We start from the raw sequence: 27,761 nt of genomic DNA, 5'->3' as shown, positions 1-27,761 counted from the left end.
GTCCCTTCAGAACTATGGAATCTTCCTATTCTACTCAGTGTACCAATTCTCACTCCTGTCTGTGGGCATTTACAGTCTTTCATTTTCGTCTCTGTTCTCAACCAGGTTTCTAGCTGACTACTTAGATTTGTAAGCCTTATTCATTTGGAATAGAACACCGTCTGCATCATTCTTCCTCAGTTCTTATATCTAGTTGAGAATAAGGAGATCCTACCTCACTCCAAGTTACTGCCTGGCCTTTTTTCACTAAGGAGTCAGTAAGAACCAGCAGTCGGTGGTCATTTCCTTGTGAATGTAGTCTCCTTTTCCATATCCCTGTTCAAGGCCTATCAGCTAGCAGCTTGACTCAGTCTGCTGTGACCATGTGAATGGAGACAAAAGACCTCCATGTGTGAGCTAGGCAGAGTAATGTCTCCCTCCTCCAAAGATGTCCATGTCTAATTCTCAGAACCTGGGAGTATGCTGCCTTACATGGTGAAAAGGAATTTGTAGATGTGATTAAGTTAATGACCTTAAAATGGTGAGAGTATCCTGGACTATTCAGGTGGACCCAATTTGATCACATGGGTCCTTAAAAGCAAAGAACCCTTCTCAGCTGTGGTTCCTTCTAGACCCTGGAAAACGGGAGAAAATAGATTATCTCCTGGACTCTTTAGAAAGGAGCACAGACCTGCCTACACCTTGCTTTTAGCCTAGTGAGTACCTTATCAGATTTCTTACCTACAGACTATAAGATAATAAGTTTGTTGTTTAAACTGCCAAGTTTGTGGTAATTTATTAAGGCAGCAATAGAAAACTAATGCCCAACAGGTTTTTATTTTTGTTAAGGTAGACTTATACTTTGGAACTAATTTAATGAAATTAACTTTTATTATTAAAGGCACATGCGTATGAGGATAAAGGGCTAATGGAAATATTTAGTATCAGTAACTACACAGAGTAAGTCAGTATGACAATTAATTTTGAGTTTCGACACGGCCAGGTTATGGTGTCCAGTTGTTGGTCAAGCAAGCACTGGCCTGATTGCTGCTCTGGAGGGTATTTTGTGGATTTAAATCATTGGTCAGTTGATTACATTGCATTTGTGGCTGATTAAGTATACAATCAACAGAGGAGATTGCTTTTAGCAATAAGAAGAGTCTCCATTTGTGATGGTTTGGAGGCTTTATGGACCTCCAATTATGGACCTTAAATTATGTTCTTAAAATTAATCCATTCCTGTAGGTGTTGATACCAGACAAAATGCAGATTCACTGCCCAGTGTTTTCAGGGACCAATTCTGAGACACTGGGATTTCAAAGAGAGAAAGAGCTTTAATTGTGGTGTGCAGCACAAGGAGACCAGGAGGTTAAAACCTCAGATCTGTCTCCACAAACTGCAGAGACTTGGATGGTTTTATAGTATGCAAACAAACGCAGGCAGGCTTAGGGTAATGAGCAAGGTGTTTAATTCTGGGCTGACTCATGTTACTTCCTTAATAATTATGAGGGGGATATATGCAGGGTTACCAGGCTTCAGGGTTGTAAAATAAGATGAGGGTCCTACTGCTGTCCAGTTGCATAAATTAAGATAGGGAGTCTTGGCAGTTAGTCATGAGTTACGATGTAAGATGTCATTATCCAAACATGCAGTTATCTGGGTTATAGTTCAGTGCTTTATAACGGTAAGTATACTGTTATAAAAGTATTTGCTGCTTCAAAGGTTAACAGACACTAAGACAAGATAAGAGTTTGCAGAATTTGCTGGCAGAGCCGGTCTGGAGTTTTCAAGAAATGTTACATTCTTCAGGAAACTTAAATTTACAGATAAGGTTTATATATAAAGAGAGAGCATATACGTATATATGTGTATATATGTATAGCATTATTATTAATAAAGCATTATTAGCAAAGCACCCAAGTGTTTGGGTTGCAGTCCAGTGCCTTACAGAAGTTATAGACTTTTACTTCTGGCTACTTCAAAAAGTTACAGAGGTCAAGCCTATAGTTCAATGAGGCTTTTAATATTTTAAATGTTTGTCTTCTGGCTACATCAAAAGTTAGAACACTTTGGGCTACAGTTCATTTAAGGTTTGACTATTCTATTGTATGTAGATCAAGAATATAATAAGAATAAAACTATTTTTATAAAATAATTCAGTTACTACAAAAGATATGCTGTTACAGATTTCAATTCCTCATTCTGTTTGTTCATTCCTTAACCTGGAGGGACAGTGGGACAATGACTGCTCCAGCTTCTTTGTGCTGATACGAGGTGTTGATTTAGGGGTATGAAGAATGGAACTTTTTGTTTTCACATGGGCAGACACCGGGAAGCAAACTCAGGTCTCTGGCATGACAGGCAAGAACTCTGCCACTGAAGCACCGTGGCCCAGAATGGAACTTTTGAGTCTGTAGTTGCACGTATTCTCTGGTGGTCAGTGCAGATTGACAACCCAGCTGAAGGACTAGTTCTTTTCCTGGCATTTTGTTCTTTTTCCTGGTATTTTGTTCTTACTGGGTTAGAAAACCAATACAAGTTTTGAAAATTAATATACTTACAATGATCAGTAATAATATCATTAGTCCTATTTGTAGTATAGAGCAAAATCATGATCTAATTCCAGAGGGGAGCTTACTAAATATATTGAATATGTCAAAGGGAGGAATAGTTTTTTATAGATTTGATTTGATGTTTCAGATGATTTAGTATTTGGTCACATTTTCAGATTCATCTGGAATGTAGGTACAGCAGTCAGTTTTTTATTATAGCACATGTTCCTCCTTGGGATGCAGTGAGAAGATCTAAATCCATCTAGTTTTGGAGTACAGTCTTTCATAATAAGGTCACTCCAGTATTTAAAAGGGACATACTATACAATCTGTCATTTAAAGCATATTTTGGGAATATATTTAAAGCTTCTATTCTATGTATACAATCTTCTAAGTTAGTGAAGGTAAAAATACAGCAGCTAGATGATCAAGCCATCGAAGTATTTATTGGGCCAAGCAGTCCTTTAGGAATGGTTAAGTGTGCTTCTGGTGGAAAAGTTTTATGAATACCTCCTGGAGTCCAGGGTAGGCCCAGAGTACATCAGCCTGTCCAGCCTGGGGGTAAACAAAGCCATATATTGGTACCATATATCCATTGTGTTCCCTTAGGAGCTACCAGTAAATACCAGGTTGCTCACGACAATTTGTTCCAAACCAGTTGCTTTTTTTTAAGATTATGGTTTGGTGGCATTGGTTTGGTGGATAATAATCAGTTGTTAACCACCCTTGATTTCTAGCATTACGCAGGTTATATTGTTGGAAATGGTTTCTTTGTTACCAGCAAAGAGGAGCCTTTTGACTTAATTACCCATACCCGGGTGTTAACCATACTAAGCCATCCCAAAGTTGATGTACTTCTTTTTCTTTAGTGGTAAACTGCTCTTTTTGACTGTCTAACTTTTCTGAATATTGAATGGCTTTCTCTAGAATTGTATTATAAGAGAGAGAAACTTGTGTCTGGGGCCATTAGGTCAAGTGACCATCTTTTAGGATCAGTGTTGGTGATATCTGTAGTACCTAGGATGCCATTTTGTTCTTGCTTTTTTTAAAATAAATGTTTTTGATTCTTTCCAGTTAGTTCTTTGGAGAGGTGACATCCACCAGGACAATCCAGAGACAACTAGATATGGGCAACTGTTCACATACCCAACAATTAGATTGTTTTATAGAATTAGTGTAAGATTGTACCTATTGTAAAAATACGTTTCTAGTGTCTTACACTATAATATAAACATAATATGAATATATAATGCCAGAGATACATATTTGTAATTTTAGGTGTGTATCTTATTAATTTATAAGTTGTTATATGTAAGTATATTCAATTACTATAAGTGAATGTAGTCTATATTTTTATATGTATTAATTAACATTATTCAACTGCAATTATCAGATCTGTTACTATTATTCTTATCTGTTCATTTGAAGATGCATTTCAGGTCTTTAAGGGGGTCCACATCAATACTTATTGGTCTGTGGAACATTAGGTTCTCTTCTTTAGGTATTTTTTCCATGCCCATTCCTTGTGATCTCCCTGTGAAGAGGCCTAGGGAAAAGGACTTTGGTTAGGAGGCACTGCTTTTATTCTAAACAGGATGTGTCCAAGGTTTTACACTCAGAAGTTCAACTGAAGAGTATATAGTTAATAAAATTTTGTATGGGCCTTCCTTTTGTGCTTTTCATTGACCTATGAGGTGTTATCTCCATTCTTTTAAAAGAACCCAGTCCCCAGGCAAGAAACTATGTAATGCTACATCTGTAGAAAAAGAGAGTCTGTTCAAAGCATATTTAGTAATAATATCCATTGTGGCCTCTAATGAGTGAATGTATGTTATTATTTCTAATTCCTGAACTTGTTTGGACCAGGAATCTGTATCACCTTATTTTAGAAATGGTCTCCCATATACCATTTTGAAGGAGCTCAAAAAGAGCTTGCTTCTGGGTACTGTTCTTGCCTGCATTAGAGCCACTGGGAGCACTTTGTCCAATGTTAAGTTTGTTTCTTGACAGAGTTCAGTCAATGTCTTTTTTTGAAGTATGGTTCTTTTTTCTTTTTTTTTCCCAATAGATTGTGCTCTTCAGGAACCATGTAGTTCCCAGCATATGCCCAGAGCTCCTGAAAATTCTTGTGATATTTGTATCACATTCTTGTGATACATGTAGTTTCCAGCATATGCCCAGAGCTCCTGAAATTTTTGTGATACAAATGTCCCCCATTTTCATTCTTTATTAAAATTGGGGGCCCAAACTGTGGGATTAATTCCCTTAGGAATACCCTGCTACTTCTGTAACTTGCTCTGTTCTATAAGGAAAATCTTGTACTCATCCTAACAAAGAGAAGATGATATTTGTAATTTCCACATGTTTTAGACATAAGAGTAAAGTCTACTTTCCAGTCTTTCAATGGGAGTAACAACTCTTGCTTGTATGCCCTTTATAGGAGGTCCAGGTCCTGTCTTTGGAGCGTATTTAGCACAAGTCAAATAATTTTGTATTACTTTATGAATAGTTCTTTGCATTTCTGGGCCCTATTATATAGTTGTTGTTGTTGTTTTTTAACTTTTTTGGTATGGGTTACAATTCCACAATTTTAGGTTTTTATTTCTAGCTGCTCTAAGATACTGGAGACTAAAAGAAATATCAATGTAGTGATTCAGCAATCACACTCATTTATTAAACCCTACCTTCTTTGTATAACTCCACCATCATCTTTGATCTTTCTTCCACTCTTTAGGGGTATTTGGGCTATGCCCATCCTAATTTTTTCATATTGGAAGGGCTGTCAATAATATGGGGTAGGAAGATTGTTCTAGTTTGCTAGCTGCCAGAATGCAATATACCAGAAATGGAATGGCTTTATAAAAGTGAATTTAATAAATTGCTAGTTTACAGTTCTAAGGCCATGGAAATATCCACAAGCAAGTCTATAGATATGTCCAAACTAAGGCATCCAGGGAGAGATACCTTGGTTCAGGAAGGCCAGTGAAGTTTAGGGTTTCTCTCTCCACTAGAAAGGCATGTGGCAAACAGGGCAACATCTATTGGCTTCCTCTCCAGGTCTCTTGCTTCATGAAACTTCCCAGCAGCTTTCTCCTTCTTTATCTCCAAACATCACTGGCTGCTGGACTCTGTGGTTCTCTCTTCATTCTATCGTGGTTCTGAGGGTCTCTTTTCATTCTCAAAAGGGGACTCTCTCTAAATGTCTCTTCTTTTATAGGATTCCAGTAAACTAATCAAGACCCACATAGAATGGGTGGAGATCCATCTCCATCTAATTAAGTTTCCAACCTATATTACTAAATAGGGATTAGAAGAAACCATTTCCACAAGACTGATTTGGATTAAAGCATGGCTTTTCTAGGTTATATAAATCCTTTCAAACTGGCACGGAGATGGAACTAGCTGATGTTCTAGAGAGGCTGACTCCTCTAGGTTTCAGGGCTTACCTGGTCCAGGAACCAATCTGAAGGTTGTAGATTTCTGGAAATTTACCTTAATGCACAGAACCTTTATAGAATCTTATATATTTCCATAGATGCTCTTTAGGATAGGCTAGAATTGTTGTGGATGGTGTTTGGCCAGTTATGATAGGTAGCAATATCTAACTGAATCTTGCATGAGTGACCTCCAGAGTAGCCTCTTAACTCTATTTGAACTCTCTCAACCACAGATACCTTGCTTTGCTTTTCCCCTTTTGGTCAGGATGGCATTGTTGATGCCACAGTGCCATGGCCAGACTCATCCCTGGGAGTCATCTCCCACAATGCCAGGGAGATTTTCACCCTTGAATGTCATATCCTACATAGAGGGGAGGCAATAATTTCACTTGTAGAGTTGGGTTTAGAGAGAGTGAGGCCACATCCGAGGAACAAAAGCAGCCTTCCAGAAGTAACACTTAGGCATATCTATAGGTAGGCTAAGTGTCTCTGCTACATACATAAGCTTCACAAGAGCATGCCTCAAGAATAAGGGCTTGGCCTATTGACACAGTATCAGGGGTTTCCCTGGTCATAAAGTTTTAATAGTTCCATGCTTTTTCTCCTATCCCTCAAGGGGCTTTGCCAATACTTTTTGATTATCTGCTTAATGTATTCTAGTATGTATCCAGGCATTATATTAAGCTATACAGGATTAAAGGCCCTTATTTTTATTCTGGGTTCCCTGTGTTTTGGTTGTTCAGATGAGCTATCCAGACAGGTTGAGATTATATGCTATGGAAAATTTAGGTTCCAAACAAAATAAATCTTTCTTCCTTTGGTCTCAAAGAGTAGGTGAGGTTCTAAAATATAGACAATGTCTTTCTTACCCCTGTGTTCTGAATTACCTTAATCCCGACCTTATCAGCTTCCTTCTGATCTCTAAATACCATGTTACACATATATAAAACAGCCTCTCAAAATCCATAAATAATAATAACTGAATGTGACTGCTATAAGAGTTTATAATCTATGCCCCTGTTTCTTATAAGCATTTTCTAAAAGAGACCATGCAATATTTGCACTTTTGTTTCTGGCTTATTTTGCCTCACCAAATGTCCCACAGGTTCATTCACAATGTTGCATGCCTCACAACTTGCTTCTTTCTTGTAGCAGCACAATATTCTATTATATGTATATACCATTGTTCACCAATCTACTTCTTAGTCAGTGCATCCCTCAGCCACCTGCATTCATTAAGCATCATTTATAATGCCCAAAGTCCACAGTCCATCAACACTCTCAATTTTAGTTAATTTCATTGTTCCCAAGAGAAAGATAACCAATAAATATACCCTTACCAAATAGGAAACCTAAACTTCCCCTTAACTCTTGTCCTTCCCTCCATTATTTACCCCTAGTGTTGCTGTGGTATTGCAGATGTTTTCCTGTTAAACATAGCTCATAACATGTAATAGTAGTTTTCCCCATATACCCTGAAACAGTCTTTAAGTACCATACCTTTGAAGTAGTTCATGCAAGAACTTAATATATTGGTAGTGTTAATCAGAGGGACACATGAGTCTATACAATCCCTTTCAGTCATGTTCATCTTCAATATGGTAATATTACTTATAGATCCACTAGAGAACCACCTTCACTTCTATTCCTTTACAGTTGAGTTCAACCTCATTAAATAACCTTTCACCCTTCTCTAACTTCAATGTATCTCTAAGTCTCCTATTATTCTTAGTATAAAATTCCAATTTTACCTTTACCATGATCATAAAAGTGGAGTCATACAGTATTTATCCTTGTGTCTGGCTTATTTCACTCAGCGTTATGTCCTCAAGATTTGTCCATCTCATCGTCATGCTTGGGACGTCGTTTACGTCTTACAGCTGCATAATATTCCGTTGTATGTACATATATCACATTTTGTTAATCCATTCATCTGTTGATGGGTATTTGGATCGTTTCCATCTTTTGGCAATTATGTTTAAAGCTGCCATGAACATTGGTGTGCAAATCTCTGTGTCACTGCTTTCAGCTCTTCCAGGTATATACCAAGTACTGCTATTGCTGAGTCATAGGGCAACTCAATATTTGGCTTCCTAAGGAACTACCAAATTGTCTTCCATAGTGACTGTACCATTATACATTCCCACCAGCAGTGCATAAGTGAACTTAATAAGTGTCCCAATTTCTCCACATCCTCTACAACATTTGTAATTTCCTATTTGTTTAATAGCAGCCATTATTGTAGGTGTGAGGTGGTATCTCATTATAGTCTTGATCTGCATTTCCCTTATAGCTAATGAAAATGAGCATCTCTTTATGTGCTTTTGAGCTATCTGTATTTGTTCTTCAGAAAAATGCTTATTCATATATTTAGCCCATTTTAAAATTGGGTGGTTTGTTCTTTTTTGGTTGAATTTATAATTTATTTATGTAGGCAGGATATCAAACCTTTGTCTGATGTGTGATTTTCAAATATTTTCTCTCATTCGGTGGGCTGCTTCTTCACATTTTTGACAAAGTCTTTTGAGGTGCCGAAGGATTTGATTGTGAGGAGTTCCATTTATCTATTTTTTCTTTTATTGCTTGTGCTTTGGGTATAAAGTTTAGGAAGCTACCTCCTATTACTAGGTCTTGAAGATGTTTCCCTATATTTTCTTCTAGAAGCTTTATGGTGCTAGTTCTTATATTTAGGTGTTTGATCCACTTTGAGTTAATTTTTGTATAGGGTGTAAGGTGAGGGTCCTCTTTCATTCTTTTGGCTACTGATATTCATTTCTTCCATGCCTATTTATTAAAAAACTTTTTTGTCCCAGTTCAGTGGATTTAGGGGCCTTGTCAAAAATCAGTTGACCACAGATTTGGTGGTCTATTTCTGTGCTCTGGATTACAGTCTATTGGTCAATATTTCTCTGTGCCAGTACCATGCTGTTTTGACCACTGTGGCTTTATAACAAGCTTTAAAATCAGTACATGTTAATCCTCCCACTTTGTTCTTCTCTTTTAGGATGCTTTTAATTGTTCAGGGTCTATTTCCCTTCTGGATGAATTTGATAACTAGCTTTTCCAAATCGTCAAAGTAGGTCATTTGAATTTCAATTGGTGCTGCATTGAATCTGTAGATCAACTGGGGTAGAATTGACATCTTAACTATATTTAACCTTCCTATCCATGAACAGGGAAAGTCTTTCTACCTATTTAGATCTTCTTTGATTTCTTTTAGCAATGTTATATAGTTCCTATGTAGTGTTTTATGTCCTTAGTTAAGTTCACTCCTAGGTACTTGATTCTTTCAGTTGCTATTTTGAATGGAATGTTTTTCCTTAACTGGCCTAACTCATTTAGGTTATTGCTTAGTTGTATAGAAATGCTACTGATTTTTATACATTAATTTTATATCCTGCTCCCTTGCTGAATTTGTTTATTAGCTCAAGTAACTTTGCTATAGATTGCTCAGGATTTTCCAAGTAGGGTATCATGTCATCTGTAAATAATGGAAGTTTTACTTCCTCCTTTCCAATTTGGATGCCTTTTATTTCTTTTACTTGCCTGATTACTCTCACTAGAACTTCTAGTACAATGTTGAATAATAGTGGTGACAGAGGGCATCCTTGTCTCATTCCAAATCTTCGGGGGAAAGCTTTCAGTCTCTCTCCATTGAGTATGATGCTGGCTATCAGTTTTTCATATATGACCTTTATCATATTGAAGAAATTACCTTTGATTCCTCTCTTTTGAGGTGTTTTTATCAGAAAAGGATGTTGAATTTTGTCAAATGCTTTTTCAGCATCAATTGAGATGATCATGTGATTTTTCACTTTTGATTTGTTAGTGCGCTGTATTACATTAATTGATTTTCTTGTGTTGAATCATCCTTGCAGTCTTATTGTAAAATCCACTTCATCGTGGTATATAATTCTTTTAATGTGTTGTTGGATTCAATTTGCTAGTATTTTGTTGAGAATTTTTGCATCTATATTCATTAGGGAGATAGGCCTGTAGTTTTCCTTTCTTATAGCATCTTTACTTGGTTTGAGTATTAAAATGATGTTAGCTTCATAAAATTAGTTAGGTAGTATTCCTTTTTCCTCAATTTTTTGGAAAAGTTTGAGCAGGATTGGTGTTAGTTCTTTTTGGAATGTTTGATAAAATTCCCCTGTGAAGCCATCTGGCCCTGGGCTTTTCTTTGTAGGAAGAATTTTGATTGAATCTCTTTACTTGTGAATGGTTTGTTGAGATCTTCTATTTCTTCCTGAGTCAGTGTAGCTTGTTTGTGTGTTTCCAGGAATTTGTCCATTTCATCTAAGTTGTATAGTTTGTTGGCATATAGTTGTACATAGTGTCATATCATGATTTCTTTTATTTCTTCAGGGACTATGGTAGTGCATCCCTCCTCATTTTTTATTTGTTTATTTGCACTCTCTCTCTTTTTTTCATCAGCCTTTAGCCCATCGATTTTTTTGTAAAATGAAGTTTATTAGATCAAAGTCCTAATCAAAGTCAACAACTTCTGGATAGCTTCAACATCTACAGTTGCCTTTTCACTAATCAGGCAAACTTCCCAAAACAATCACAGTGATTGAGTCATCCTCTCAAATTCTCTTGCTTTTCTATGTCCCTTTTGAATTACTTCCTCTGGAAGATTAGCAAGCCTTGCAGCATTAAAGCCATAGCTTTTAGGGCTAGCTCCCTTAATGAACCTGTAGAAGAAGGTAACTGTTTTCTGGCTGGGATCTTCACTTTCATTTTCTACCATGCATGCCATATGTCCTGGCGCATGGCAACATTTTGAGAATAATCTTCTACTAATGAATGGTAGTAAGTAGAAAATAATATACAACACCTTATATTCTCAGTAAGTTCTTCAACAACTACATTTGCTATTGCTGTCCCATTAAATGTTGTAGAACCTCTTCCAAATTTATTCACAAGCACCAGAGAATGTGCTGTTGCATGTATAAATATGCTGGCAATTTCACTCAACTTGACAAAAAACATTCTTCTATCTGAGGCACCAAGTCTAGTAAACACTCTATCAATCAGTTGTGAGCCTACATACTTCAGCAAGTACATAACAACCCATTTGGGCCATTACAGCTAATAAGCCAACCTGTCTCATGAGTGTAGATTTGCCCCCCCATATTTGTAACAAGTACAGAATAGGCTTTGCTATTTTCCTCCTCCTCCTCCTCACAGTTTATTAGAATGTCATTCAGAATAAGGTCATCTCCATAAAAAAGTCTTTGTAATGCATGAATGGTGAGATTCTTTAAGCTCCAAGAAGGGGGATGTCTTTTCTCCTGGCAGCAGAATTACCGGATGACACATAGGACCATCACCCCCTTTACTATAGTTAGCCAGGCACAGCAAGACATCTAACACTGCAATACACTCCACAGCAGACTGCCAGTCCTGGTAATTTTTATCAAAGTTATAGAACGGTTGCCACATGCAGTCCTTCAATGACACATCTCTTCTTTCTTCAGCATTTATCAGATTAGCCAACTTCTTCTCAATAGTTTTGGTCCAGTATCGTTTACAGCCTTTCTTGATAGATTTCAACTCATATTCTTCTGACAAATTATGGGTGGTAAGACTCTCTGGAATTTCCAGCTGGTAATGGTTCAGACCAATCCCCCAGTTGACTATGGTCCAGCCAATTTGACTGAGCTGCCACTCAAAAAGTACTCTAGGAGGCTTTGTTCATTTTCTCTTATGTTAGCAAGAGTTTGGTCATAATTGAAATCAAATCTTGCTTTGGGAGTGATCAGTCCCATTGGTTAAATTCAAGAGTCAAATCAGAAAAATGGCCTTCAGGAATTTTTTCTCTGGAGAGTAATGATCTGCTTAAGAATTTTAGGCTGAAGTCATCAAGAACCTCTTCCATAATACCTATAATTTTATGTATTACTTTGACTCTTTCCAGAGCAGAAAGAAAATCAATAATCTTTTTTTTTTCTGTATGTAGTTTCTTCATACATTATAGCCCTGTTATCTGGATGGTTCTGGCTCTTCAGGGGAAACCTAACATTATGAATTTTGCTGAGCATCTTCTCGAGGTCTGGAAGCCTCTTTAAAAGGTCAACAACTTCAGAGATTTTGTCATGTACAACCATGAGGTCCTCTATGGCATCTAGGTGATCACTGATAAGGTATGGGCAATAGAGTGGGGCACAAAGCTGTTGCTTCAGAAGCCACTTAGCAAAGGGAGTATGGCAAGTGTCAGTCTTCTCTAGAAGGGTCTCTTCAGTAGAACCATTTGTCCCTTTCAGAAAAATCTCCAAATTGTTTAATGACACTGCATCTAGCACCATTTGCTGACTGGCTTTAGTAAAGATAGCACCAATCCTTATAGCACCAACCATGTCAGAATCTAAGGGAATATATTCTAAAAAATTTGCCATTGATAAAAGCTCTTGATCAATAAGGCATTTTGGAACGCCTCTGCGGCAGCTGGTGGCGCAGGTGGTTTGCGTGGACACGGGCGGAGGCGGCCGACCCGTAACAGCAGCCTCAGTGCCCGCGGCCCCGGCAGGAGCGTCCTGACGCCCAGAGGCATCCTCCTCCTCACGCCAGCCGCGGCTCGCCGCCTCGGCTCAGGTCTGCCCTCCCGCATCCCTTCACTTCCCGCACCGCCCCAGCTCCTTCCTGGTCTTGGGACCCCCAGCATCACCTCGAAATATGACTCCCGATTTCAAACCTGGAGACCTCATCTTCGCCAAGATGAAAGGTTATCCTCATTGGCCAACTCGAGTAGATGAAGTTCCTGATGGAGCTGTAAAGCCACCCACAAACAAACTACCTATTTCCTTTTTTGGAACTCATGAGACTGCTTTTTTAGGACCAAAGGATATATTTCCCTACTCTGAAAATAAGGAAAAGTACGGCAAACCAAATAAACGAAAAGGTTTTAATGAAGGTTTATGGGAGATAGATAACAATCCGAAAGTTAAATTTTCAAGTCAACAGGCCTCAACTAAACAATCAAATGTATCATCTGATGTGGAAGTTGAAGAAAAAGAAACCAGTATTTCAAAAGAGGATACTGACCATGAAGAAAAAGCGAGCAATGAGGATGTGACTAAAGCAATTGATATAACCACTCCGAAGGCTGCCAGAAGAGGGAGAAAGAGAAAGGCAGAAAAACAAGTAGAAACAGAGGAGGTAGGAGTAGTGACAACAGCAACAGCATCTGTTAATCTAAAAGTGAGCCCAAAAAGAGGACGACCTGCAGCTACAGAAGTCAAGATTCCAAAACCAAGAGGCAGACCCAAAATGGTAAAACAACCTTGTCCTTCCGAGAGTGACATAGTAACTGAAGAAGACAAAAGTAAGAAAAAGGGGCAAGAGGAGAAACCTAAAAAACAGCTTAAAAAGGATGAAGAAGGCCAGAAGGAAGAAGATAAGCCAAGAAAAGAGCCAGATAAAAAAGAGGGGAAGAAAGAAGTTGAATCAAAAAGGAAAAATTTAGCTAAAGCAGGGGTTGCAACAACCTCTGATTCAGAAGAAGAAGGAGACGATCAAGAAGGTGAAAAGAAGAGAAAAGGCGGAAGAAATTTTCAGGCCGCTCATAGAAGGAATATGATGAAAGGCCAGCATGAGAAAGAAGCAGCAGACAGAAAACGCAAACAAGAGGAACAAATGGAAACTGAGCAGCAGAATAAAGATGAAGGAAAGAAGCCAGAAGTTAAGAAAGTGGAGAAGAAGCGAGAAACATCAATGGATTCTCGGCTTCAAAGGATACATGCTGAAATTAAAAATTCACTTAAAATTGATAATCTTGATGTGAACAGATGTATTGAGGCCTTGGATGAACTTGCTTCACTTCACTTCAGGTCACAATGCAACAGGCTCAGAAACACACAGAGATGATTACAACATTGAAAAAAATACGACGATTCAAAGTTAGTCAGGTTATCATGGAAAAATCTACTATGTTGTATAACAAGTTTAAGAACATGTTTTTGGTTGGTGAAGGAGATTCTGTGATCACACAAGTGCTGAATAAATCTCTTGCTGAACAAAGACAGCATGAGGAAGCAAATAAAACCAAAGATCAAGGGAAGAAAGGGCCAAACAAAAAGCTAGAAAAGGAACAAACAGGTTCAAAGACTCTAAATGGAGGATCTGATGCTCAAGAGAGTAATCAGCCACAGCATAATGGAGATAGCAACGAAGAAAGCAAAGACAGCCATGAGGCCGGCACTAAGAAAAAACCATCCAGTGAAGAGAGAGAGACTGAAATATCTCTGAAGGATTCTTCACTAGATAACTAGGTTGGCATACCTAGAATATGAAGAACATTTGGGAAGTTTGTAATGGTTTTCATTTGAATTATTTAGACTGCTGAAAGTTTTAAATTTTTATAAGCATTTTGATGTTAAAAACTTGTTTTAAGGGAGAAAAATCCCATTATCTTTGTTTAAAAGTAAACATTGCTACTTGTCTTTGTGCAGTATTAACAGCTACATTATACAGTAAACGTGGGAAAAACCCATTTAGAAAATGTTAAACTGCTTTTCCAGACATTATGGTTGTAGCATTTTTCCAATTAGTGTGTGTATGTTAATGTGTAATTGATAGTAGGAAAAGGTAACATTTTAAAAACTGCTACTTATACAAATCTTTCCTCTTTTCCCAAATACCGTGGTTTTTTGTGCATAGTTTTTACAAATCTTGTATTTACCTATCTTTTCAGTGTCTGTGGGTTTTTGTATAAGTTGAGCATTTTTATGGTGGATAAAATGTTACTTCTATACAAGTACTCACTCCTTCCTTTCATCAAAAGTTAATTTTAATCTCACGGTCTACATTGTACAACATTACCCGGCTTCTTTGTAACAATGTGTGGTCTTGTATGCCTTTTTGTATGACAGCTAGATACCCAACTAAAGTTGAACTGGCAATTCTGTGAGGTACAAAACTTGTGATAATTTTTAAAGATAATTTAGTTTTGTGATGGGAATCCAGTGGAATCACATGACAGTCCTGCAGAAAGCAGAATGGGTTATAAATAGGAATGAATCTGGCTTCAGGGTTATCAACACTTAACCATCGAAGATCCTTTATAAGTATTAGTAATTAAAGATCAAAAATTAAAAGATGAAAGTTTATTTCTGAGAAATGCCTCAAGTTTCTCAGTTAAAAAAAAATTCAATGGATGATACTTGTGCAGTAAATATAAGTAAAAACTGTATAAGGAAACTAGACTATTTGAAAACATGGCTGTATTAGAAGGGAATTTTCATTTTTCTATATAATATGCGTGAGAAAATAGCAAAGAGTGACAAAATTGCAAAGTTGTTTCATGAGTCACTAAGTACTGTGATATTCTGTGTATTCACATACATGGACTTAAATCAGTGCGAACAAATGTTAACAAAATTAAAGGGTAGATACTAAGACATTTTGAGTATTAGGTCAGTTCCTGTTTTTCAATAACTAAAAGACACTTCCACATTTTGAAACTATGTGGGAAAACGACTTATCACAAAGTAGAGTTATACCTGAGGCCAGTGGTTTCTAAGTTGCCAATAAAAAAACTTTGTGTCAAAAAAAAAAAAATAAGGCATTTTGGGGGGTAGAAGACACAACCACCTACAGCAGAGAGTGCCAATTCAATGTCAACCCAATGGAATCAGACTCTGAGGTCCTACCTTTAAGCACCTGGGGTAACATCACCTATTTTCCTCATTTAGCTTTTCTGTAAAATATCCTTCTTCGAGTAGTGTTCTCAAAGTTTTGGCTGCATCCCAAAACTGGGAGCCTGATGTCAGGCCTTCATGAAGGGAGGACAACAATGAACCCTTCATAATTATCTTAGTTCCTGTTGAAAGATTACCTTTCTCAAACAAGACTTGTACCAAAGGATAGTGTGCCACCAGAGTCCTAAACCTGGAGCAATGACAATCATTTGAAAACTGACCTATGTAATACTTTCCCAGGGAGGCATCAACAAAGCACACATAATATACACAAGTGTGGCCAGAAGAACCTTCCTCTTTTCCTTTAAGGCCAAGAAGATAATTACTGTAATTCTCAGAGGAATCACCCTCCAACATACTGTACGTCTGTGTACTCTTGGTAATGACCCTAAAGATCTCCCTTCTTACTACTCTATCAGGCTTAGATACATGTGTCATTTTTTGGCACCGTGTCTCCATCATTTCCGGGATTTCAGTCTGTTCCATTCATGTTACTTTATAGCTCTTCTGTACTAGGGAACCTGAATATCAGCCAAATGCAATTTCAGGGAAACCAGAATGGGCCCAGTTGCCTTTCATAAATACCAGCCCTAGTTCATTAATTCCAATGAGAGCATCTATTTGGTACAGCTCATAAAACTTGGTGACAAGATCAAAATTCTGATACTTAATCTGCCACCACTTCCTCACCCCAGATGTATAGGAACTAAGGAAATCTTCAGGGACATAGAGAGTGGATGCATCAAAATTAGGGTGATCAGACTCCCTCCTTCATTCATCTCTTCTCTTTTCCTCCTTAAGCTACTCTAAAGTTTCATGATACTGGATAGTGGGCTGACTAGTGTCATCACTTCCTCCAGTACTGTGGGCTAGGGATTAGAATTTTGAGGAGCAGAGAAAGCACTCAAAGTACTCTTGGTTTCTGATGAAATGCCAGCTGCCCATTTGGAGGCAAAGGGCATTTCCTCTCTTGAGCTTTTCCTTTTAAGGGAGCCATTTCCAATCACCATTCTCTTCCAGTTTGGAGGAACTTTGGGTTCTCCAGGACTTCACTCTCACTGTCACCCACTCCACTATTTATTTCATCTCTGCTTCCTTCCTCCTTAACATCTGGCTTGAATTCCACATCAGAGCCACCATTGTCACTCTTAGAGTCTGATATGATCCTTCATTTTTTTTTATTTGGCAGCTACTATGCCTAGATCCTTGCATCTTAGGCAACACTTCCTCTTCACTCGTAATTCCATCATCTTCTTCACTCTCATCTGATGCATAGACTATACTTACTTCAATCTCCTTTCCTCTTCTGGTTCTGAAGTTTCATCACACACTGGTAATTCAAGCCTCTTAATCTTGTCTTTATTCAAGGCTTCATTTGCACATTGCATTGGCTTGAGTATTTAAGGCTTTGCACTATATGAATGACCTCCCTTTTGGGCTTCCTTTGATTTGGAACCTGTATATAGTTTTAATAGCCTTTTACTAACCAATCCCTTATTGGGCTGTCATCAAAAAGCTGTACATGAATACAGACTGATTTTCTTTTTTCATGAATGAATGTTCCATCAAAGATAACTGTAAACCAGCCAAGGCCACCAAGGGTAACCCTCCATCTTGGCCCAAACCAAATCACCTGGTGAGAAGTCAGAAAAACTGGCAGACATTGCAGGTACTACTGGCCTTTGAAGCTGTCCTTGAGGTTCTTTGCCTCAGGTTGTGATGCCAAGCCCACCAAGGGCCTAAGCCTAATCACTGCAGGCCGCATCCCCTCTGGGGGAAGGAAAGGCCCGATGAAGTTGGTGCTGCCTTTGCTTGAGGCCATTACCTGCACCTTGTTAACATTATTCAATTCAGGAGACTTGGAGAAAAAGATGTATAGAGTGCTGTGTTGTGAATTCTAGCCGGTTAGTCCCACTAAGTGACTAAAGAGGCCCATTGATATATATATATATATATTTTGCTGTATGGCAGGGGTCACATTTCATTCTTTTTCCAAGTGAGTATCCTATTATTGCAGCACCATTTGTTGAGTTTTTGTTCATTTGATTTTTCTTTCTTGCTTTGCTTATTTGTTTTGGGAAGTAAGTGCATGGGCTGGGAATCAAACCTGGGTCTTCCACATGGCAGGCATGAATTCTACCACTGAACTACCCTTGTACCCCTGGCCCATCAATTTTATTGATTTTTCTCAAAGAACCAACTTTTCGTTTTATTGATTCTATTGTTCTTTTGTCCTCCCATTCATTTAACTCTGTTTTAATCTTTGTTATAGCCCTTCTTCTATTTGCTTTGGGATTAGTTTGTTGTTCTTTCTCAAGTTCTTCCAGGTGAGCAGTTAAGTCCTCGATTTTTGCTCTGTTTTGTTTTTTAATATAGGCATTAAGGGCAATAAATTTCCCTCTCAGAACAGCCTTTGCTGCATCCTGGAAGTTCTGATATGTTGTTTCCTCATTTTCATTTGTCTCCAGATAGCTACTGATTTCTCTATCAATTTCCTCTTTGGCCCACTGGTTGTTTAAGGGTATGCGATTTAATTTCCATCTATTTATGAAAGCTCTCATTTCTTGGTGGTTATTGATATCCAGCTTCATTTCATTGTGATCAGAGAAAGTGCTCTGAATAATTTCAATTTTTTTAAACTTATAAAGACCTGTTTTCTGGCCTAGCATATGATCTATTCTGGAGAATGTCCCATGAGCATGAGAAGAATGTATATCATGACATTCTGGGGTGTATTGACCTATATACATCTGTTAGATCTAATTCATTTATCAGGTTGTTTAACGTCTCTATTTCCTTGTTGATCCCCTGGTTGTTCTATCTGAACTCTAGTCTGAATTCAGTCTTATGTGGTTTCCCTTGATGTAGTAGATTGTTTTTCTCCTGCCGCTCTCAGGATTTTCTGCTTCTTTTCAACATTTGACAGACTGGTTAGTATGTGTCTTGGGGAACACCTATTTGGATTTATTCTATTTGGATTTCATTGGTACTAGTACCAACCCAAGTTTCCCTGTGATCAAATAGAGGAAGGATGGATCGTTAACAAAGATGGGGTAATTCTTATCCCTGGAGATCTAATGGAAATAGTTCTTACTTATTTGCACCAAGGAACTTACTATGGAAGATATAAAAACTATATAATAGAGGAGCTGGGTTCTGGGAAGATGGCAGAGTGGGATAGGTTGAGTTTACCCCTGTTCCAAGGAACAGTTAGAGAAGGGATGGGAGGGTGGCTGAGATGGTGATTAAAGTGACCTGGGAGTGTCTTCTACGCCACATAGGGAGGCCCTCGTTGCAGAAGCTGACAACTGGTGAAACAATCTAGAGGTTGTAATAAAAAAAAAAAAAAAAGACATCCAGGTGCTCTTACTGTATATTCCTGTTATAGTGACTAATTGGTTACAAGTCACATTAGACTTTTTGTTTAACGCTGAATGTGTGGCTCCTGTATCAACAAGAAAGTTATTTTGTTGTTTTCCCACCTACATAGTCATCTGAGCCTCCTGGTGGGAGAAGAAGAAGAGTAAGGTCTTCTTTGGTGGAGCCCCCAGGCCTTTTCATTCCAAATCACTGTCTTGCTTGTCTCATTGGAGCATCTGGAATTTGGATTGCTGTTTCCTTCCGAGTCTTCCCTTGAGGGAAACTGGGGAAGTTCCTCTTCCAATGCCCTTTTTCTTTTCTTTTCAGTAGGCATATTGGTCAGTCTCCAACTTTCTAGGAATTTCTTTTACTCCATATATGGTAGGACTAGAGGGCTTACTTTTTCATAGTTTGAAGGTCTTATTTGTTGTGAGTTGACCATTGTTCCAGTAAGGGCTGCTTTCTCCATACATCGATCCTCTGCTACTGGTCATTTCTTGAGGAGTTTTCTGTAGGCTCTTGTATTATTGTTGAACTTTTTGCAAATTTCAGGTTCTAGAAACTCTTTTTCATATGACCACTTTAATACAGTCTTTATAATGTTCCAATTTGGCTCTATTTCCACTATCTTTTGGGTCCTACCCTGGGTCTGTTACTGGTACAGCTAAATGTGTTCCAGTGTATACTAGATTACTTGTCTTCTATCTGCTTCTTGTTTTGCTTTCTCTATTACCACCCATCTTTTAATTCCTTTCATTAGTATATTTAATAAAGCTTGTACATCTGCCCAACTAGGATTGTAGGTTGCAAACATGGGAGAGATTAAACTTTCCATTCTCTTGGGATCTTCTCTCTAAAGAGGACTTTTATTTTTCCAACAAATTTGTTATTTTCCAACAAATCTGAGGTTGAAAAAGGAGTATGTACATATACAGAGGCCCTCAGTCTCCCTTGTTCTTCTATTCCTGCCAGTATTTATTGAAGGGGAAGAAGTTTTCCTGGTGGCTAAGCTGCTGGTTTTAGAGAGCTGCCTGAGGGCTCTGCTGCCAGTCTTAGAGAGCTACCCTGGCCAAATTGGGTACCCTACTGGGTATATGAGGAGACCATTTCTATTCCTGATTTTTAAGAATCTGGGTAATGAAGGATACACAGTTGAAGGGGAAAATACAGGGGGAATAAGTAGCAACAGAAGGGAGGGAGGTGGAAGCAAAGAGCGTAAAAGGGGTGGAAGGGTAGAAGAAGATAAGAGGAGAGAAAGAGATATAACCTACCTACCAATTCTCCAGTTCCTTAGCTGTATTATAAGGTGCAGGCAGAGGAACAGATGGAAGGCTTAATAAAGGGTCTACAGTGTCCTCTGGATTAGAACCAGGGATGAGAGCTTTTACTTTTGTTTGAGTTTTTACTGACATCACAAATAAGTTATTACTATTTCTTAATTGCACAGTTTGTTGGAAAAGGAAAATAAAAGATTTGACATACATTTAATTCATCCCATTTCTTTCTTGCTTTACAGAATAGTTCTCACTGCAGTAAAATATCTTTATCTATTGTTCCATTTGCAGGCCATCTCTTTTCTGCCTCTAAAGCATAGGTAGGTCAAACAATATTAAAGTAATGAACCATTCTCTGCTTTTTCATAGGTGATTAAGCAAAATTATCGCAATTATTTAGAATCTAGCCTAATGGGCTACATTCAGGAATGCTATTAGTATTCCCCATGTCAATAATTCTGTAATGCAAACTTAGTAATATTATTAATGACTACATTTCTATATTTAGCAATCATAGATCAATAACCACATATGCATATATGTATGCATATGTGGTTATTGATCTATGATTATATAGATATTTATATATATAAAATATATACTGATATATATATATAATTCAAGGTATATTTATACATTCGGGATCTCAAGCCCTTATTTTTAGGGGGCTCAAACCCTGATCTGAGGGACTCTTTTAAATGATAAAGTGGTTAAAGCAAGGGGAACCATCTGGAGTTAGGACCTTCACCCTCAAACTGGATTGAAGGGACTCTAACCCTTTTTTTTCCTCCCAGTTCCCTTCTACCTTAATAACCTACTAACCCAATTTGACATCCTGGTCTTGGAACTCTTTCTCCCTTTGAAATGTTGAAGCATCAATGGGCCTGGAATGCCACTAGGCAGGACAAAGTCAGGTTCTGAGTCTCTAGACTAACTGGTTTAGATGGTCACAAAGATGTGATTGCCATGCTCACCCATCTAGCCAGGGCTCAAGAAACTCAGGCAGTTGGACTCTTTATGACCCTTTGTTCTCACCTGGGTCCCCAGTTGAACTGGACAAAATGTGGATTACTGTCCAATGTGCTCAATGACCCATTCATTTTAAATAGGATCTTTGGTGAGTAGGATCTTAAGATAGGACCAACTCCATTCACAGTGGATCTTAATCCTCTTATTGGAGTACTTTATAAAAGAACAAAATTCAGAGAAAGACAGGGAGGGCAGAAAGACACAAAGCTGAGAGAGAAAAACACTGAAACAGAGAGGAAGCCACTGAAACCAGAAGCTGGAAGCAACATAACCCAGAAGAGAAGGGAGAGACCAGCAGATGCCACCATGTGCCTTTCCATTTGAAGGAGGAGTCCAGGATATCTGGCAGCCTGTCCTCAAAAAGAAGATACTGCCTTAATGATGCCTGGATTTGGACATTTCCACAGTCTTAGAACTGAAGGCTTATAAACTAACAAATTTTCATTGTTAAAAGTCAACCTATTTATGGTATATTCCATTTTGGCAGTCCAGCAAACTAAAACAGATTTTGGTTTCAGGAGATTTAGGTGCTGAGATTGCAAACATCAAAAATGTTGGAACAGTTTATAAACAAATAAGGGGAAGGTTCTAGAAGAACTGTGAGGTGCTTGATAGAAAAGACCTAGTTTGCTTTGAAGAGACTATTTGTAGAAATATAGCTGCTAAAGGTACTTCCAAGGAGGCTTTAGACAGAAATATTGAATGTGTCATTACAAACTGGAAGAAAGGTTATCCTTGTTTTCAAGTGGCAGAGAATTTGGCAAAATTGGTGAAAGGCAGAATTTGAAAGTGACAAGCATGGATATTTAGCTGAGGAGATTTCCAAAATAAGTAGGGAAAGTGAAGCCTGGCTTCTCCTTGCAGCTTATAGTAAAATGTGAGAAGAAAGGGATAAAATGTGAGAATTGAACTCCTGCATTCAAAGAAACCATAGATTGATGGTTTAGAAAATTCTGAGCTCTGGAAAGTGAATCCCCAGAGAATAATTCTCCATATGAGGGTTTAACTGAAATGGTATCCAGTCAGCCATTTCATTATGAGTCAGGATTGGAAATGCAGTTATCCAGAAAGGATTTGTTGAAAGTCCTACTGGCTGACAATTGGAACCCCCGTGTGCTGCATATGAAACTGACAAGTTTGTTTTTTGAGATCTGTATGAACAGAACCACTGCCAGCCTTACTAAAAGGGACAGAAAAGGTACAGAAGGAAGGAAAAATAACATCAAAGGCAGAACCATGGAAATTGAGGTCTGGAGCGAAGATACCCAGGCCAGGAGAATGGACTCACCCATATATATGAAAAGGGTGAGTGTGTCCAGCACTTGAAGAGGGCTTATTCAGGAAGAGTGCTGCCACTCCAATCTTCAGAGAGGGTGGAGCACAGTCCCCAGGGATTGGTGAGAGTCTGGCCACCACCCCACTGTTCTGAGGGGTTGAGTCAGTGCCCCAGAGTTTTCAGAGTCTGGTTACCACCTTGATGCTTGAGGAAGGTAGGGCTGAGATCTTGGTGATACATAAGCCCTTGGAAAGGGTGGGGCTGCTGCTACAGTGAGTCTAGAGAACAAAGCATCATGTTATAGATGACTGTCAGACCTTGAAATCTAGTCAAGTATGCCCTACAAGGGTTTCACAACTCTTTGGGACCCATGACCCCTGTTTTCCTTCCAATTTCTCCCTGTGACAATTGAAATGTTTATAACTGTCCCTTCTTTATGTATTGGAGGCAGATGGCTTGTTTTACGTTTTGCATTGCTGGAGGGGAATTGTGCAGACTATACCTGTAACTGATTTTGATGAGACTTTATACTTAATATTGCTATTGAAATGATTTAAGGCTTTACGATACTGTGATGGAATGAATATATTTTGCATATGGAAAGAACATATCGTTTGGAGAGTTTATGGACCCCAGAAAAAATATGTCCTTAAATCTAATTCACTCCTGTGGGTGTGTACTACTATAAGGATATTTGATGAATGGGATCTTAAGTTAAAATGTGACCCACCCCTTGCATGGTGAATCTGAATCCTCTTACTAGAGTCCTCTATGAGATGATGAAATTCAGATGATGAAATTCAGAATTTCAGAAGCTGAAAGAGCCACAGAAACAGAGAGGAAGCCCTGAAGCCAGAAGCTGGGAGTAACAAAACCCAGAAGCAAAGGGAGAGGCCATCTGACAGGCATCCAGGATAGCTGACAGCCTGTCTTCAAGAAGATTTCATCTTGACAATGCCTGGATTTGGACATTTTCATGGCCTCAGAACTATAAGCTTGTAAATGAATAAATTCCCATTGTTAAAAGCCAGCCCATTTCATGGTATATTGCATTTCAGCAGCAGACTAACACCCTCCAATCCATCAGAGGACTTAAAGGGAGAACTGATCATTTCAGGGATCAGAAAGAAGAATTTTATCCTGAACTTCAGATAGCCTGCTGGTTTGGGGAATTCATCATCACCTTCATCAGATTTCCAATTTGCATCCTGCTGTATGGAATTTGTACTTGCCAATTACATATGGGCAATTCCCATAATAAATCCCTTAATATAGTCTGTATATATATATGTCAGTTCTGTTTCTCTGGAGAAATCCAAACCCCTGCTAAAAAAAAAAATAGCTCCACCACCCACTGCCCCAAGTAAAGAGGATCTAGTAACCACACTATGACTCTTCCCAACACTCTCAGGAAAAGCTGCCATTTGAAGATCAACTTTATTCAGAATGAGTCATTGACAGAAACAGGTAAAAAAAAAAAAATTACATTTATCCTTTTAATTCTTAAATCAGCAAGGATAATATTTTTCCATGTATTGGCAAAAAAGAGCCCTGTCCCAGGTATACAAGTGCATACACATACGTCTGTAACATCATAGGCTACAGTGAACTTTCTTCACTAGACAGCATAGCAAAGTCAGATTAACTAAAGATATATTTCAATAAGAAAATGCTTTAAAATAGCATGAAGTCGAATAGTTGACTGTACAATTTACTCTGTCAAAATATAAATGTATGTTAGCTTATATGTGTGAATTATACTAAATTCGTTCTAAACACAGCCATGTGCTTAGGAAAATGTGAAACAATTTACAAGCAATTTTCTAAGGGGGTGTACTGAAAACTTCCAAAAGTACCCCAGATATTTGGTCATAGATGAGAGATAAACTTTAAGGCAATCTTCCAAGTGAATGTAAACTTTTCTGAAGTGTCTTTTCCAGTAAAATCTTAATGTTGTGAATCCTCTATACTCATTTATAGTGCTGTTGGGTATTTTAAGTAGCACATTATCACACTAATTGTCACTTTAAAAAAAATTCAGCTTAAAAATCCTGCAATTATAAAAATGTCTGGGGTGCTTTTCTGTAGACATAAAGCAGGCACTTTCTGTTAACTGTAAATCTGAAATATTTTCTGCTAATAACAGATTTTAGCTAGAATCATATTCCTAATATTGTTTTTGTGTTCTAAATATTATGTTTACATATTGAGAAGTAATAATTTGTCTATAATTTGCCTAATGTAAATCTGAGCTTAGAATTCATTTTAATAGGTCATTTCCTACAGAAGCATTAAAAATAAATAGTGCTACTCTTTGAACATCTTTTAATATAATGATGTTTTTCTCTCTGTGACCCCTTTTTCCAAAGCAGTTTTCAGAGCGTATGAACTAAACTGACTATACTGGAGAAGTGGATACAGGCCATTATGAGAGTCCCCATGTACTGACCCACTAGTTTCACTTAATCTCCTTCTTAGCCTTATAATTGGCAGAGACTACCAGGTAATTATCTGGATTCATGTCCTTAAGTGTTGGAGATTTGCATTGGATGGGAGATGTTTTGCCATCCACACGAGAGATCTGTAGCATTCGGCAGGGGTCATGTTTCAACAAATACCCAGTAAAAGTTTCCCATCCACCTCCCACGCGGACCATGACGTGTTTGTTGTGCAGCATCTGAAACGAAAGAAAAGCAAAGGGTTACATTCGGAAAATTCTTGAAATATCTTGAATCGACTTCCAGCTCTAGTGAAATTAGTGCCTTTTGTCTTGTTTTCCATGCCTCACTGTTCTTCTTCTTGGTACACAGTGACTGAGTTAGCAAACAGTCATGAAAGAAGCCTTGTTTTCTAAGCAAATGGATTCGGGAACACATCCCGCGATCCAGTTCGCTCTGCCAGGGGAATGAAGGTCTCTGTATAATTCTTTCATTCAAATTATCTGGAGGCTTCTCTCTGACACCTGATACTGCATCTCAGCCCTCAGTCCTGCATATTGCCTCAAACCAGGCTCCATTCTTTCCGTCAGGTTAGTGGCATCTGAACCAGGACTTAAATAGACCATGGAAATGTCTGCTATTGGATTAAGGTTAACAATCACAAAAAACATTCAGTATAAAATAGAATTGAGGGTGGGCCACGGTGGCTCAGCAGGCAGAGTTCTCGCCTGCCATGCAGGAGGCCCAGGGTTGATTCCCAGTGTCTGACCGTGCAAAAATAAATAAATAAATAAATAATAGAATTGAAAACACACTTAGAAAATGTGATCTCTCCTCCAGTCATTATCTAAGTCCTTCAAGGCAAGATGTTTTTGATTGGCTAACATTTGTGGGGTTTTTTTTTTTTTTCTCACTCTTGTTCTTACTAGTTAATTACTTTAGAATGCATCCTTTTAAACAGTTTACCTCCATCACCAGGAGCTGTTTCGACCTCCAGGTTAACAAGTTTACAAATTGAAAATGTGAAGAGTCATTGTTTTTATATCTAGTAAAACCATATCCGAGGCATTGGTATTTGGCGTGGAGAGCCAAAGAATTTGATCTTGGCTGCTTTCAAATATCAGAAAAATTTAGGATTAATGGGTATACTGCATTATCACTAAAATCTCTCCCTGTCCCCTACCCCACTATATTATGGGTATGTACTGGCAATGTAATAACGTAATGTTGCAAGGGAATGAATGTAGTTGTAAGAGGCAGGTGGGGAATTTATTTCCATTGTAGAGCTTTCAAAATTCTATTTGAATTCTTCTCACAATGTGTGTCAGCTCGCGAGATCTGGACTTTTTGGGTTAGGGAATGGTTTCTGCAATTTTGTCTTTTAAAAATAAAGAATTCATCAGAGATTTTATAACTTTATTGGCATGTTCTTATTCCTGTAAGTTTCTGTATATGCCTCTACTGCCTGCTTCCAAAACATGCAATTGCTGGGACAAAATTGCTTCCAGTAATTTTCATTTCAGCTGTGAAAATTTGGTGAAGATTTGAACCCTCCTTCTATGTGCCCTGATCCAAAAAGTTATGCTTATGTGTTTAGAAGTTTCACACTCTCCTGATGCTAAGAAATCCTGATTATGGGGCTGACCTGAAACAGTTTAAAAAAAAAAAAATTATGCAAAGTAATAAAATGTCCTGAGTAACAATAATTAACAATTAGATAGACAAGAATTAAGTATAATTACTGGTTATTTTTGCTTAAAATTTTAGGATTTTAGAAGAGACCCTAGGAAACATCTTCCAGCTGAAAGTCATTAAATTTACTTTAGCATCAGAATCTACTCATCAAACAAAATTTTAAGGGGAAACCCAAAAATATAATGCATATAAAGGCCATAAATATTGTGCTTGTAACTGTTTTTCTCTCCCTAATCCTGCCAGTGGTACTATGCTCTCATTTTACAGATGAGGAGACTGAGACCCAAATCTTTTATGTGATTTGCTTAGACTAAGACCCACATTTCCTCATTTCAAGTCTAGTGCTTTTTCCATGACAGTGACTTTTAAAAATAAAGAATCCATCAGAGATTTTATTGGTATGTTCTTATTCCTGTAAATTTCTATATATGCCTCTACTGTCTGCTTCCAAAACATGGAATCAACGGGACAAAAATTGCAAAGGTCAGGCCAAAAACAGCATTTTAACCCTTTCTCCCACTATTCCAGAGAGTGGCTTTACCTAAGGCTGAAGTTCTGGCACCTCCTAGCCTTGCAAATTACATTGAAGAATTGCCTCCAAACACCCTCAAAATGAATGCCTCTGGCAGAATGCCCAAGTTCACTGGACTGTGTTTGTGAGTGGACTATTTTAACAAGAAAGAACCACCAGTTAGAACCGTTTTTAGGCTAGTTAATTCTGGGACACAGTGTTAGAAAAACTTGAAACCCGTAGCCAGCTGAATATTTAGATTATTCTGCTTGTACATTTTTAAATGAATCCATAGTACTGTGCAAAGTAGCTCCAAAATGAAACAGAGTCACACTAAATATGAATAACACAGGAATTAAATTTCCGCCTGCCTCCTCTCCCACTATTATAAAAATAAAACTACTCTCCTTTCACCCCAGTCTACTTTGCTCTTCGAACTTCCCCTTTCACCTGAGATTCTGGATAAGTTTATACTCGATATCTTCACTTCTTACTTCCTATTCACTGTC

General features: G+C 38.0%; 1 protein-coding gene and 2 pseudogenes across 5 annotated transcripts in view; 1 reads left to right on the top strand and 2 right to left on the bottom strand.

The window, feature by feature from the left end:
* Positions 1–10,442: 10,442 nt before the first annotated feature.
* Positions 10,443–19,498, bottom strand: LOC143645251 (DNA mismatch repair protein Msh6 pseudogene; annotated as a pseudogene).
* Positions 12,563–15,523, top strand: LOC143644788 (PC4 and SFRS1-interacting protein pseudogene; annotated as a pseudogene).
* A 4,535-nt stretch (positions 19,499–24,033) lies between the features above and the next one.
* The window catches only part of GAS2 (growth arrest specific 2), a 170,848-nt gene continuing 167,120 nt past the window's right edge, over positions 24,034–27,761 (bottom strand). For 3 of the 5 annotated variants that reach the window (XM_077114238.1, XM_077114236.1, XM_077114237.1), the window contains exon 8: positions 24,034–25,285. In XM_077114238.1, coding sequence (XP_076970353.1) covers positions 25,067–25,285 — 219 coding nt within the window. In that variant the 3' untranslated portion in view covers positions 24,034–25,066. The remainder of the gene's footprint in view (positions 25,286–27,761) is intronic. The other 2 variants (XM_077114239.1, XM_077114240.1) reach the window with 1 other exon arrangement.

The sequence above is a fragment of the Tamandua tetradactyla genome, chromosome 8 (assembly GCF_023851605.1).
Source record: "Tamandua tetradactyla isolate mTamTet1 chromosome 8, mTamTet1.pri, whole genome shotgun sequence".
NCBI lineage: Eukaryota > Metazoa > Chordata > Mammalia > Pilosa > Myrmecophagidae > Tamandua > Tamandua tetradactyla.
The sequence above is the reverse complement of the archived record's forward strand: the minus strand, read 5'-3'. Positions and strand labels throughout refer to the sequence as shown.